This window comes from Misgurnus anguillicaudatus, chromosome 2, assembly GCF_027580225.2.
Source record: "Misgurnus anguillicaudatus chromosome 2, ASM2758022v2, whole genome shotgun sequence".
Lineage (NCBI taxonomy): Eukaryota > Metazoa > Chordata > Actinopteri > Cypriniformes > Cobitidae > Misgurnus > Misgurnus anguillicaudatus.
In genome coordinates this window covers 52,336,946-52,349,110 of record NC_073338.2, presented here as the reverse complement: position 1 = coordinate 52,349,110, position 12,165 = coordinate 52,336,946, and the positions used below count along the sequence as shown (strand labels likewise).

Sequence of the window (12,165 nt, the reverse complement as noted above, 5' to 3'; positions counted from 1 at the left end):
CTGTGTGTGTGTAAACCGATCTTATGTTTGAGTCTGTATCAGATTTTGAGGAATAATCAATTGTTTGGAGATTGTTAACTCTTTCACCGCCATTGACGAGATATCTCGTCAATTAAGAGAAACCGCTTCCCCGCCAATGACGAGTATTTCCGTCTTTCCGCAATACCGCTATTATGCACTAGGTGGTGCCCTTCCGCAACTTTTTAAACCGGAAGTATTGCCCTAAGGCAAGCTGCTGCATGTCCATGTTTGTTTTAAAGATCGCTCTGAATGGGATCTCTATGAAAAGTCTGTCACAAAAATTGAATTATCTTTGCTTTTTGCTCAAAATGTGGTGTTTTTGCAGAAACCTACCCATATTCAAAAGCTGATTACAAAAGAACTACTCAAGGTAGGATGAAACGTTTTTTTTTTGTTTGAAAGCAGAAGGTATGTTCTTTCATTTGGTTTATTGTATGTTTATATATTTGAAGAAGAACATTTTCTGGAAGGCATTACACTTTTGTGAAAATCATGAAAAACGCTGGCAACTTTTTTTTAAAAACGCTGGCGGTGAAAGAGTTAATGAATGTTTCTGAGTGGTAAGTTTGTGTTTTTTTCAGTATGGATCTGCAAAACATAACTGTAATGTCAATAACTTTAGCCTAAACGCTATCATATAGCATTAACTAGCATATAGCATTAACTAGCATATAGCATTAATTAACATAAAGCATTGACTAGATATAATGCTAACTCAGCAGTCACAACTTTGTTTTTATCATAGTAACAACATTGTAATTAATTTAATGTTGGGCTGTACATCTTGACTGTAACGTCACAGTTTGTGTTATGTTGTGATTGGTCCGTTTTCCAGCTGTTTTCTTTTGCATGCATGAGGTTTACATAAGGAGGAGGAAACAATCGTGTTTGAGGCTCACGATATATCATTATCATGTACAAAACTCTTATTATTTATCTATTCTTACATAAATACAGTTTTACATTTAACGGCACCTTTAAATCAATGCATCCATGCGCTGTGTTTGTAGATGGATTTGATTTGACTGTGATGTTTGTGATACCTCTCAGGTTCTGCTAAAGGTTCTTCCTCTTCTAAAGGAGGACTCTCGATCTTTATGTCCTCTTCAATTGGCTCTTCAGCGGGGAGTTCTTCATCTTCAAGTGGAGGTTCCTCCTCATATGGAGGCTCCGGCGTGGGCAGTTTCTCCTCTGTAGGAGTCAGAGGTTTAGGTTCTGTTGGAGGAGCTTTGGAGTTGGGGACAGAACTGAGAGGAGACTCGGGGTATTTTACTGCAGTAGGAGGCATCTGTTGGGTTACAGGGGCGGGAGGCTGTGCCGTCGGGGTCTGTATATTTGAGGTTGGAGGTTGAGGTGTTGGCGCAGGAGGTTGTGGAGAACTAGATCCACCCAGTCCAAACACGGCAGTTAGCGGCTTGGCCATGGCGAAGAAGGATTGGACGGACGGCATCGGGCCCGAGGATTGCTGCTGGGGTGGAGGTTGTTGTTTCGGCGCTTGGGGAGTTTGCTGTTTGTTTAGGGGTTTGAGTTGCGGAGCCTGGGCTTGCGTCTGATTGGGCGGTTGAACCGTAGCTGGCAGATTCTGTGGCAGATTATTTGTGCCGTTCTGTTGATGCACAGAGGGCTGTTTCTCCAGAGGAGGCCTGATGGATGAAGTGTTCGGTGCGCAGGGGGCAGTACTGGTTGGAGTGGGGGTGAACGGAGGCTCTTGATCTTCGCTGAGGGTCCCGTCCAACGGGTACAGATCTTCATCCTCATAGTTGAAGTCTTCTTCTCCCTCGTACATGTCCACCTCCTCTGCGTACAGGTCACCGTCCTCTTCTTCATACAGAGCACCTTCCTCGCCACCGTCTTTGCTGTAAGCGCAGTCGTCGCTGTAAACGCCTTGCGTTTCATCCCAGTCGGGCGAGCCCTTGCTGTAAGACACGGACGAATGGCAGGAGTGATAAGAGTCGTTCTCGTCGTACAGTTCTCGTTCTCCATACTCTTCGCTTAGTTGAGAGCTGCAGCGACTGAGCTCCGCTGAAGATGCATAACTTCCAGTCGGACTGATGAGAGAGAAGAAAGGATTGTTATGTATGTACATTAAACATTGATTTACTGACACTGGGTTCTGGTGACACACGTGAGATTCTCAGAGATGCAAATTTACAAGATTAATACAGCACTTCATAATGGCTTATAGTTTGAAGTGCAGATTTCAACAATCCGAATTTAGGCATGGATGCAATGTCAACATCTCTTAACATGATGAGTAAAAGCATGTAATGCAGTAAGTGTCAAGTTGTCAATTAAATATTTTTGATCAAATAGAAAAAAACTGTGTGTGTTTACTGTTGCTGCTATAAACGGTGATGTCCTGAATGTTAAGTAAATGAATGTCTTTCTTCTCATCTCTCACCTGATTCCTCTGGTACGGTCATAGTCGAGATCACAGTTATTGATGGAGCGAGAGTAAGGGCTGCAGGGGTTTCGATGCTGGTGACTCATGGGATACTGATGAACCGAAGCATTAGGTTGAGATGTGGAGTAATATGGTGGAGGGATGCTGTTACTCGTTTCACTGCGGTAATCACTGTCTCTGTCGTCCATTGCACTGTCTGGATCATTGTCTAGACACGGTGACATCAGACACAGCTGTATTTACTGTAGTATTTAATCTGATATAATCTCACATTCAAACAAACATACTGAACGTTTATTCCCACAGATCTTTAATATCTCTCACATCATGTTATGATAAACCGTAGCTCAATAGTTTAAGACTGTCTGTATTGGAGATATTGTAAATAACACAATCTTAGTATTCTTACAACTCTATATACACACAGTGGTGTGAAAAAGTGTCGGCCCGTCTCCAAACACAATTTATCACACATTCCCATGTAGTTTTTGATTTAGTTTTCCCTTAATAATAAAAAAATAATTTACAAACTGCATGTTGTGTTCACTTGTGTTATCTTTGACTAATATTTACATTTGTTTGGTGATTTGAAACATTTTCCATATTTAAAACTTGACAACTTGGTAACTTCCAATAGCTAGGGACTATTTTTGGGCGCTGTGTAATATCATTGCACCTCCTGCACCCAAGTTATGACAGCAAAGTCCTTACACCAGAATGAGAGTATAGTCTTAGCCATATCAGACTAGAAAATCATAACTTTTAATTTTCCATCGGCCTTAATACACAATGTAACTTCCCCCTACTTTTAATTGTTTTATCTCATTGAAAGCTAAGATTTTTGGACCTGATCAACAAAATCACTTAGTAAAAAAATCACTAATGTGGACAGAGAGAATGAAGTGTTTAGATTTCTGTAAATCTCAATAAAACATGGATTTGTATAGTTTTTAGGTTTATAATGACAGATATGAACACCTACTTTGCTGGTCGCTCCACAAATTCCAGTTACCTGTGACACAGAAGACAGAAAATGCAGTGTTAGGATTGAACCTTTTTACATTTGCATTAGAACTGAATATAAACATTTGTCTATATATGCATCTCTAATGTTAGCAAAAGTTAAAAATAGCACCATAGTCAACATTTAAAAAGAATGAAATCTGAAGGTGTCTCAAGTTAAACTCTAAACTATTTTAATGTCAATCTTTAAGTAGAAGAGCTTTAATCTGTCTGCGTCTCTTCCTGTAACAGTGACATTTAATCACTTTGATAATGATGATTATGATGACTCAGTGTTCTGTGAGGAAGGTGAGGGGCTGTTGGCCGCTATCCAGGGATGATCCCCAACTGAGTGTCTCAGCCAATGAGAAGATCCCATGGATTAGTCCCCGCCCCCTGAGAGCTGTGTAAGCAGCACAGTGTGTGTGTGTGTGTGTGTGTGTGTGTGTGTGTGTGTGTGTGTGTGTGTGTGTGTGTGTGTGTCTGATTCATTCTTCATTAATCTTCATTCATAAGTGTGTCACGTGTATAGGAAACAGTGAGTGTGGTTTAGATGCGGAGATCTGTGTGAATGAAATCTGATCTCGCCTCAATGCAAGAGCATCAGACGCTATGATTTTACTTTTATTCAGCCTGAGCAGATAAGATCCATTAATCTTAAAATGTGCCAGTTATTATAGATTGATCTGACCGTTATACTGACCTTTCATCAGTTTATTCTTCAAATATTTTTGCTTATATTGATAACAGTGCCAGTATAAGTGCTAGACTTTAACACATGTTAGTATGTTTACATCCTTTAGCAGATCTTCTGAATATATGATACGATCATATAAAGCTTGTAAAATCTTAACTTTGTGTAAGTGTTGTCTTTAGAGTTTATAAATATTGAGTTGATAAAGGTGGGGTTTATAATGATGTCAGGTGTTAAACATTACACTTACAACATTGTGGTCCAGGTACTGATAACGGCCGCTCCTGAACCTCCTCATATGAATACTGAAACACAAATACACACACATTAATCAGAAAGAGAGAGAGAAAGAGAGAGAGAGAGAGAGAGAGAGAGAGAGAGAGAGAGAGAGAGAGAGAGAGAGAGAGAGAGAGACTCACATCTTGGTCTCGCATAGCATTAAGCTGCTCCAGTTTTTTAGCCCAATATCGAGCCTCTTCTTCTGGGATATCTGTGATGGGAACAGACAACAAAACACACAAAGACAGATTCATCTTAGATGACAAAATCCTCCATCAGCTATTCACAGTCGGTCCAGTGTCTACTTTACAAACATCACAAGGAGCCATCTGATGGATGAGTTTAAAGTGTTTAGGGCTGCAGTCATATATTTAAAGCATGTTTACAGGCAGTGGCGGAGCCAGAGGGGTGTCCAGGGTGGCACTGGACACCCTTGACATGTCACTGGCCACCCCGTGTGCCACCCCAAATTTAATGCGCTACTTTCACTTAATCTATGCTATGTTTATTTTCGACGTGCGGCAGCGCAGCACATTGTTAAAAACAAACATTATGAATATTAACCGTCCCTGCGGTCGCGGCGCAAAGAAATTGGATTACTCTGCTGATTTTGGACATACGGATATGATTTATACATCATTTAAAACGTTCAAGTGTCATTTTTTGTGTGTCTATAAAACTGAATGTTGTGCTTTTCACAAAATTAAGAAAATATACATAATGCGCGTTCTGTTATCTCTCCATCAGTGACGTCTTTTCAAAAACGCGTCAGAAAAATTACTGTAACTTAACGAATACTTTTCATACCATCAGAAGATAAATGTCATGTCTACATAATGCTTGGAATCTTTAAAATGATGTAAGTGAAGTATTACATTTTGCTAATACTACATGATTTATTTTCACCGTATATGCTGGAAGTGTGGTAATTGTCTTGTGGACTGAATAAAGTCTAAGATTGCCAATTCTTTTTACAACAAAACCCAGCACCATGTTTTCATTCTTGATGTGATCTTTATAGGCTACTGTATGATTTTTAATTCGACTGGATTGCCACATTGAACTTGAAAGCGCGACGCGCATATCCGATAGTGCGCGTGCACAGCCAGAGCTTAAACAACTTCATGTTCGCGTCTTTTTGGCTTAAACGGACAAATGCTCATATGTCAAAATAGCTGTCTTGGTGATTTTCATACTAAACATTTGGTTACTGTACGTCTTAAACGAATAAACCTTTTATTGCATTCGGTCTTAGCCTAACCTGTTAAAGTCTCTCTGTCATTAAAGTTAATTAAATATCAAAAGAAAAAAGAAAACTTTTGAATCTTCTGTATCTTCGTAAATAAAGATTAATCGAAACATCCTTTGTGTTGAGCTCTGCAATTTGAAGAAAGTTTAAGGTTTATCGTGGAGTTTAGATTTCCTGATCTTTTGCTTCATTAAAGGGATAGTTCACAAAATGAAAATTCTGTCATCATTTTTACATCCTTATGTTTTTCTAAACCTGTACGCATTTCTTTTTTCTTATGAACACAAAAGAAGATATTTTGATAAATGATGGTATGCACACAGCTGTTAACCATTGACTTCCATAGTAGGAATAAAAACAACATAATGGGATTTAATGGATCTACCATTGTGTGCTTATCATCATTTATCAAAATATCTTCTTTTGTGTTTATTAAAATAAAAAACAGGTTTAGAACAACATAAGGGTGAGTAAATGATGACAGAATTTTCATTTTTGGGTGAATCCCTTTAACAGACAGTAAATCAGATGTAAGAAATACAGTAGAAAGATTTAAAATTCACCTTTATTATGTTTACATCTAATGCGATCAAAAGATTCATTTATGCTTTCTTGATACATGGTTACATGTAATTTTCTTTTATGGACTATGGACCCCCTAAAGTAGCTTTGGCCACCCCCTGGCCACCCCATTAAAAGAATTCCAGTTCCGCCACTGTTTACAGGGTACAAGACTGAAAGACTGACATCATTAAAGGAGTTATGCAATATCACGCGCATCTCGTCAGTAATGCCGGTTCTTTGATTAGTATTAAATCGCCATCAGCTGCTTTCAGATGGAGCTGCATTAACTGCACAGAGCTGTAGTTTACTGACAAGCTGGGCCATATCGCATACATATCGCAGGCGATACATCAGCGATAATTAATGCAAAATTGCCCTGATTGTCCGTGTACTTACGGCTCTGTGCAGTTAATTGGGCTCTATCTGAAAGCATAATGGCTGAAATGGCGATTTAATACTAATCAAGGAACCGGCATTATTGACGAGATGCGCCTGACAAACACATGCTATTTATCATGCAGCCCTAGTTGGAAAGGTCAAAGAATGTAGTTTTCATATTTCAAAATCTTTACGAAGTAATAATAATGCAGTGACAGTCATTTATTCATTTGTGACAAGAGTATGCAGAAAACCGTTGACACTTAGTGGCCGTTGTTGGTAAAACCACTAAAAGTGTAATGCTGTGTTCAGACTAGCCGCGGTACAGGCGTCAAGCACGAGTGATTTTAATGTTAAGTCAATGTGAAGACGCCCTGACATGCGTCTGGAGGTCTCGTGGCGCGAATGATGTGTTAAGTGCGGCGCGGTAGACGCGATTCCGCCTCATTCGCTGGTCTAGTTCGCGCGAATGGCGCAAATTGAGCGTTGCCGCGGCAAACGCACGAGTTGAACGTTTTCAACTTTGGCGGAAGCACGCACGCCTTAACCAATCAGGAGCTTGCTCTAGTAGTGATATGATTACAGAAAGCGGAGTCACAGATGACTATAATTTCACGCATGAATGAAGCGATTAAACTTAAAATGTTCAAGTGGCAAACTAGACACGGTAGATGCTTTTTTACGCCTCAAACGTGGCTGGTGTGAACCCACGGTAACACAAACCTCATTTTTTGTGATAATTTTATGTATAAACATATACTTCATTGTATTATTTGTATTTATTACAATAAATGTAAACTGCAGGGGCGTCATGCACCAATTTTTTTTAAGGGGGCACAGTGTCAACAGCTCACAGAAATTTGTGCATACACCAAACGAAATATTATAGAGCTTTCAGTCTTTTCCATGGCACTTATATTTCTAACAATTTGAAAACCCCTGCTTTCATGCAAAAACCTCTAAAATAAGAGTGATGACTAACTTTAATATCAAATACTATTCAATCGGAATGACGACACATTTGCATCATATTTACATCTGAAACGGCATGTTTTATTTAAGTCTTAATGGCTTGTTCAATTGTGTCATTAATGCATTTTGCACAACAACTACATTATCATATAAAATTAATGTAATTTTAAATCCATAAAGTATATAAACAACGGAAATGACATAAGCTATAGCCACGTGATTGATTTTAATGTTCAATAATGATTTAAAAAAAATATGTTTAGAAAAAAATTATTAGAGGAGCGGATTAAATTTTTGCATTAAATTTTACCTCATGTAAGCATGTGAGATTCCGAGCCCGCGTGAACTCTGGCAAACTTTGGCGTTGTGCCAAGAAGATGAATCTCTACTAATATAACGTTGAGACGGTCACATTTAAAACCATAAATTTTCTACACAGAGGAGGTTAACTGCACATTACCATACTGGGGTTTGGAAATGTTGTGAGCGTTTCTAACACGTTTTAATTCCTCGGATAGCCAAATGCAGCAGCAAGCCACCAACAGCAGAGAGCTCGTGAGCACGCCCAGATGCTGATGACGTCTGCGACTGCGCTGACTGCAGCGCCAGCTGCCGCCAGAATAAAAGTAATGTAACATGATCAGAACACTATCAAAACTGCAAAAATCTCCGAAAAGTGACAAGGATGCAGCACAGAATGTATAATATTGTGCATATTAAACAGATTCAAAGTCAAATAACAGATTAATGGACGCTTATTTGATTTTGAGGTTGGATGCATCCATTGGCTCAAAAAACCAAGGGGGCAGGTGCCCCCTCAGTTTGAATGGGCATGACGCCTCTGGTAAACTGTTATAACATTTTTTATTTTATTTTATATTTTCACCTCCAGACACTTCTGTGAAAACTTTAAAGTGTCCCCAGAATGCGTATGTGAAGTTTTAGCTCAAAATACCTCACAGATCATTTATTATAACATGTTAAAATTGAGCAAAAATGTGCAGCTTTTGTGCGTGTCCTTCAAAATGCAATGAGTGGATGAAATGCAAACACTGATCACCATAATGGCGCTTTGTTGAAATTGAAACTTTACTCTTTCCCCGCCAGTGTGTGTCCTCCTGAAGAGTCAAACCCACAATATAACCCATACTCATCTACATCATTTAAACTACATGGACACATTTTTTGTCCTGTTTCCTGGAGAGGAAAGACTATTTTAAAATCTGGAATATGAGGGTACAAAAAATCTAAATATTAAGAAAATCTCCTTTAATGTTGTCCAGATGAAGTCCTTAGCAACACATATTACTGATAATAAATACATTTTTTATATTTTTACTGTAGGAAATGTACAAAATATCTTAATGGAACATGACTTTTACTTAATACCCTAATGAATTTTGGCATAAAAGAAAAATGACTAATTTTGACCCATACACTGTATTGTTGTCTATTATGTGATTTATGACTAGTTCTGTGGTCCAAGGTCACATGTGGTGTATAGTAAGTAAAGAGACACATTGGTAGTGATCAGTGTTATAATGGTCTTACCCAGTGGCAGTTCAAAGCGAGTGTCTAAAAGCACACGGTGAAATGTTGGATCTTTAGTGCCACAGATTTCATTATCTGCCATTATGGCCTGTGAATCTAAAGTCAGCCATTCTCCAGGTCCATCCTGAAACACACACACACACACACACACACACACACACACACACACACACACACATTAGTGTTTAATCATAAGCCTTACTGGACGACCTGCCTTAAACTCTACCGGTTAAGCAAAACATGGAACTCCATTAGATTTTAGCATTAGATTTAGGTCAGTGCATTATTTTTTATAAATGTTGTTTCAGGAACAACACAAGATTAATAATACAAAGACAAACCTCACCAGGTGCTCTAAACTTACTCTGTTAAACTGCTCCAATGCAACGTTTGAAAAACACTATAGAAATACATTTGAATAGACTTAACCACTGGTTTGACCAGTACCACTCAGATAATCTCTCTGAACATACTGACTGTCTACAATACATACAGCCATCTGCCATCATCACCATTTAATATCATCATCATCATCGTCTGTCATCTGAGGTCAGTGTGTACATGAGGTCAAGACAAAAACAAATCTATCTATACCATCAATTGGTTTTCTAGTTAAGCTAACACAGTAATGATCACACATTACAGAAGTGCTAGAGAAAACCTTACAGAAAAACAACACGTAACATCAAAAACACATGTGATCACATATGAAATGTGTGTTGTTGGAACATCTTTGCATAATGTGGTGACAATTTTTTTTACATATGATCACATGAGATTCACACCAAAATGTTCTAAAGACACACATTGCACATGTGAAATTGATGTGACTTTTCTGTAAAGGTTCATGTTCAGTTTATGCACGCTCCATACTGATCATTACACTCATTATTGACTGACAGGCAACCAGTGGTATATTATTTATCTTATGTTAAAGCATCAGGAAAACTCAGGGTCACTTATAAACACATCATCTTATGTAGCAGAACAGGACCGATACTGTGAGATGACATCAGATCTGTTCTAGTTCTTTTTGTTTATAAATCACATTTAAAACAAAGTGCTGTACAGTATAAAAACTCCTATAAATCACCACATTTACTCATACTGAGATCTCCACACTTTCACTATAGACTTTGGTATCATCTGAGTACTCTTGAACAGAAGGTGAATGTGTGCTGGTTTGATTTGATGATTTCAGTACTGACCTCGTTGGATTGACGGATACTCTGCAGAGGAATCCAGACGGTGCCGACCATAGTGTCCCATATAAGACCTTTATTCCACACCTCCACAGAAAGACCCAGATCCAAACGATTGATCTCACTATATAAACACACACAATCATTAAATGAAGAAAAACATGCATGTGTTTACATAAGACAAGAGATCTCGGCAATGTCTCAAGAGATATCTCAATAAACCAGTAGATCTGAACACTTGTGTCTTGTAAAGAGAAACATAATGATATTGAATTAAATCATGAAGCAGCAATAAAGTTTTCTTTCAGTCTGAACCTTGCAGAAATATGTGCTGGGTTTGTGTTTGTGTGTGTGAGGAAACCCTAAACCATCAGATGAAAATAACTCACAACATGAAGTCTTGTTCCCAGCTGGGTTGACTGCCCCGCACCGCGATGGTCGTACTCTTAACATTCTGCACCTTCAGAGTCACATACGTGTTAAATTTCTCTGCACGACAAACATCAACAAATAAACGAGTCAGTCATGTTTCTGTTAAATGTCATCACATTACAAAGAAATATTATCAAGTTTGTCAGATGTAAGTGGATCATGATATATCTATACTGTATGTGCTGATCTACATCTGTGACATCTGACTTCATACATCCACTAAAATCATATAGAGACATCAACTGATTCAAAGTCTTTTAAAAGTTGATTCAGAGTTTCTTTTAAGGCAGGTCTGTGAACTGAACAGTCAGCTCATATTTACTTGACTGAGAAAAACACAACAAGTAATAAATATATCAAATATACAATTATACAAAATATTACTGCAAATATACAATGAAACCAAGCATCCTGAATAAAAGAAATGAAAGTGTAATGTTGTGTTTTAGTGCACTCACCCTGAGGTCCATCATACTTGGCTTTCTTCACTGCAAAACACAAACACAATAGCAGAAGTTAGTGTAGACAAATAATCAACAAATACAACACAACAAACAAACAAAGTCATCAACACACACATATGAGTGAACATTGGTTATCACTGATAGGAATACCAGTATTTTTGTGACCTTGTGGGGACATTTTGATGAGGAAACAAGCTTATAAATCAAACAGAATGATGTTTATTGAGAATGTGAAGTAGTAGAAGTGTTTCTGTGATGGTTGGGGTTAGGGAATGGGGTAGGTTAGGTGAATAGAATATACAGTTTGTATGGTATAAAATGCATTACGTCTATGGAATGTCCCCACAAAACATGGAAACCAGAATGTGTGTGTGTGTGTGTGTGTGTGTGTTCAGAGAAAGATGAGGCTGTGCATCACAGATCAGCAATACTCTCATCATATTGAAGTGCTCTCTCTCTCTCTCTCTCTCTCTCTCTCTCTCTCTCTCTCTCTCTCTCTCTCTCTCTCTCTCTCTCTCTCTCTCTCTCTCTCTCTCTCTTTCTCTCTCTCTCTCTCTCCCTCTCTCTCTCTCTCTCTCTCTCTCTCTCTCTCTCTCTCTCTCCCTCTCTCTCTCTCTTTCTCTCTCTCTCACTCGCTCTCTCTCTCTCTCTCTCTCTCTGCAGTGTACTGTAAAAGCTGTGACCTGTATAGCAATGCATTATTGATACCCACACGGCATGCAGTGCAGAGGGGCTTTAATATTCACACCCACTCATTCAACCCCACCCCAACTTCACACTATAGATCATTTCTAAATGTTTAGTTGTACAGTCTACACAATACCAGATCTACATTTCACTACAGGTTGTGTATATAACCGTGTATGTGACAAATAAAAAGATGCCCATGTCTACTTTTGCTATTTGTAAAACAACTTCAGCTGATCTCAGCACAACACACACTGATCTGACAG

At 38.5% G+C, this 12,165-nt stretch overlaps 1 protein-coding gene across 1 annotated transcript in view; it reads right to left on the bottom strand.

Moving 5' to 3' along the window:
• The window catches only part of LOC129443281 (protein unc-13 homolog A), a 44,152-nt gene that overhangs the window by 26,122 nt on the left and 5,865 nt on the right, over positions 1-12,165 (bottom strand). The window contains exons 2-10 of the mRNA XM_055203775.2: positions 11,207-11,236; positions 10,706-10,805; positions 10,323-10,440; positions 9,115-9,238; positions 4,541-4,611; positions 4,372-4,426; positions 3,408-3,437; positions 2,423-2,633; positions 1,065-2,069 (exon numbers count right to left, since the gene is read on the bottom strand). Coding sequence (XP_055059750.2) covers positions 1,065-2,069; positions 2,423-2,633; positions 3,408-3,437; positions 4,372-4,426; positions 4,541-4,611; positions 9,115-9,238; positions 10,323-10,440; positions 10,706-10,805; positions 11,207-11,236 — 1,744 coding nt within the window. The remainder of the gene's footprint in view (positions 1-1,064; positions 2,070-2,422; positions 2,634-3,407; positions 3,438-4,371; positions 4,427-4,540; positions 4,612-9,114; positions 9,239-10,322; positions 10,441-10,705; positions 10,806-11,206; positions 11,237-12,165) is intronic.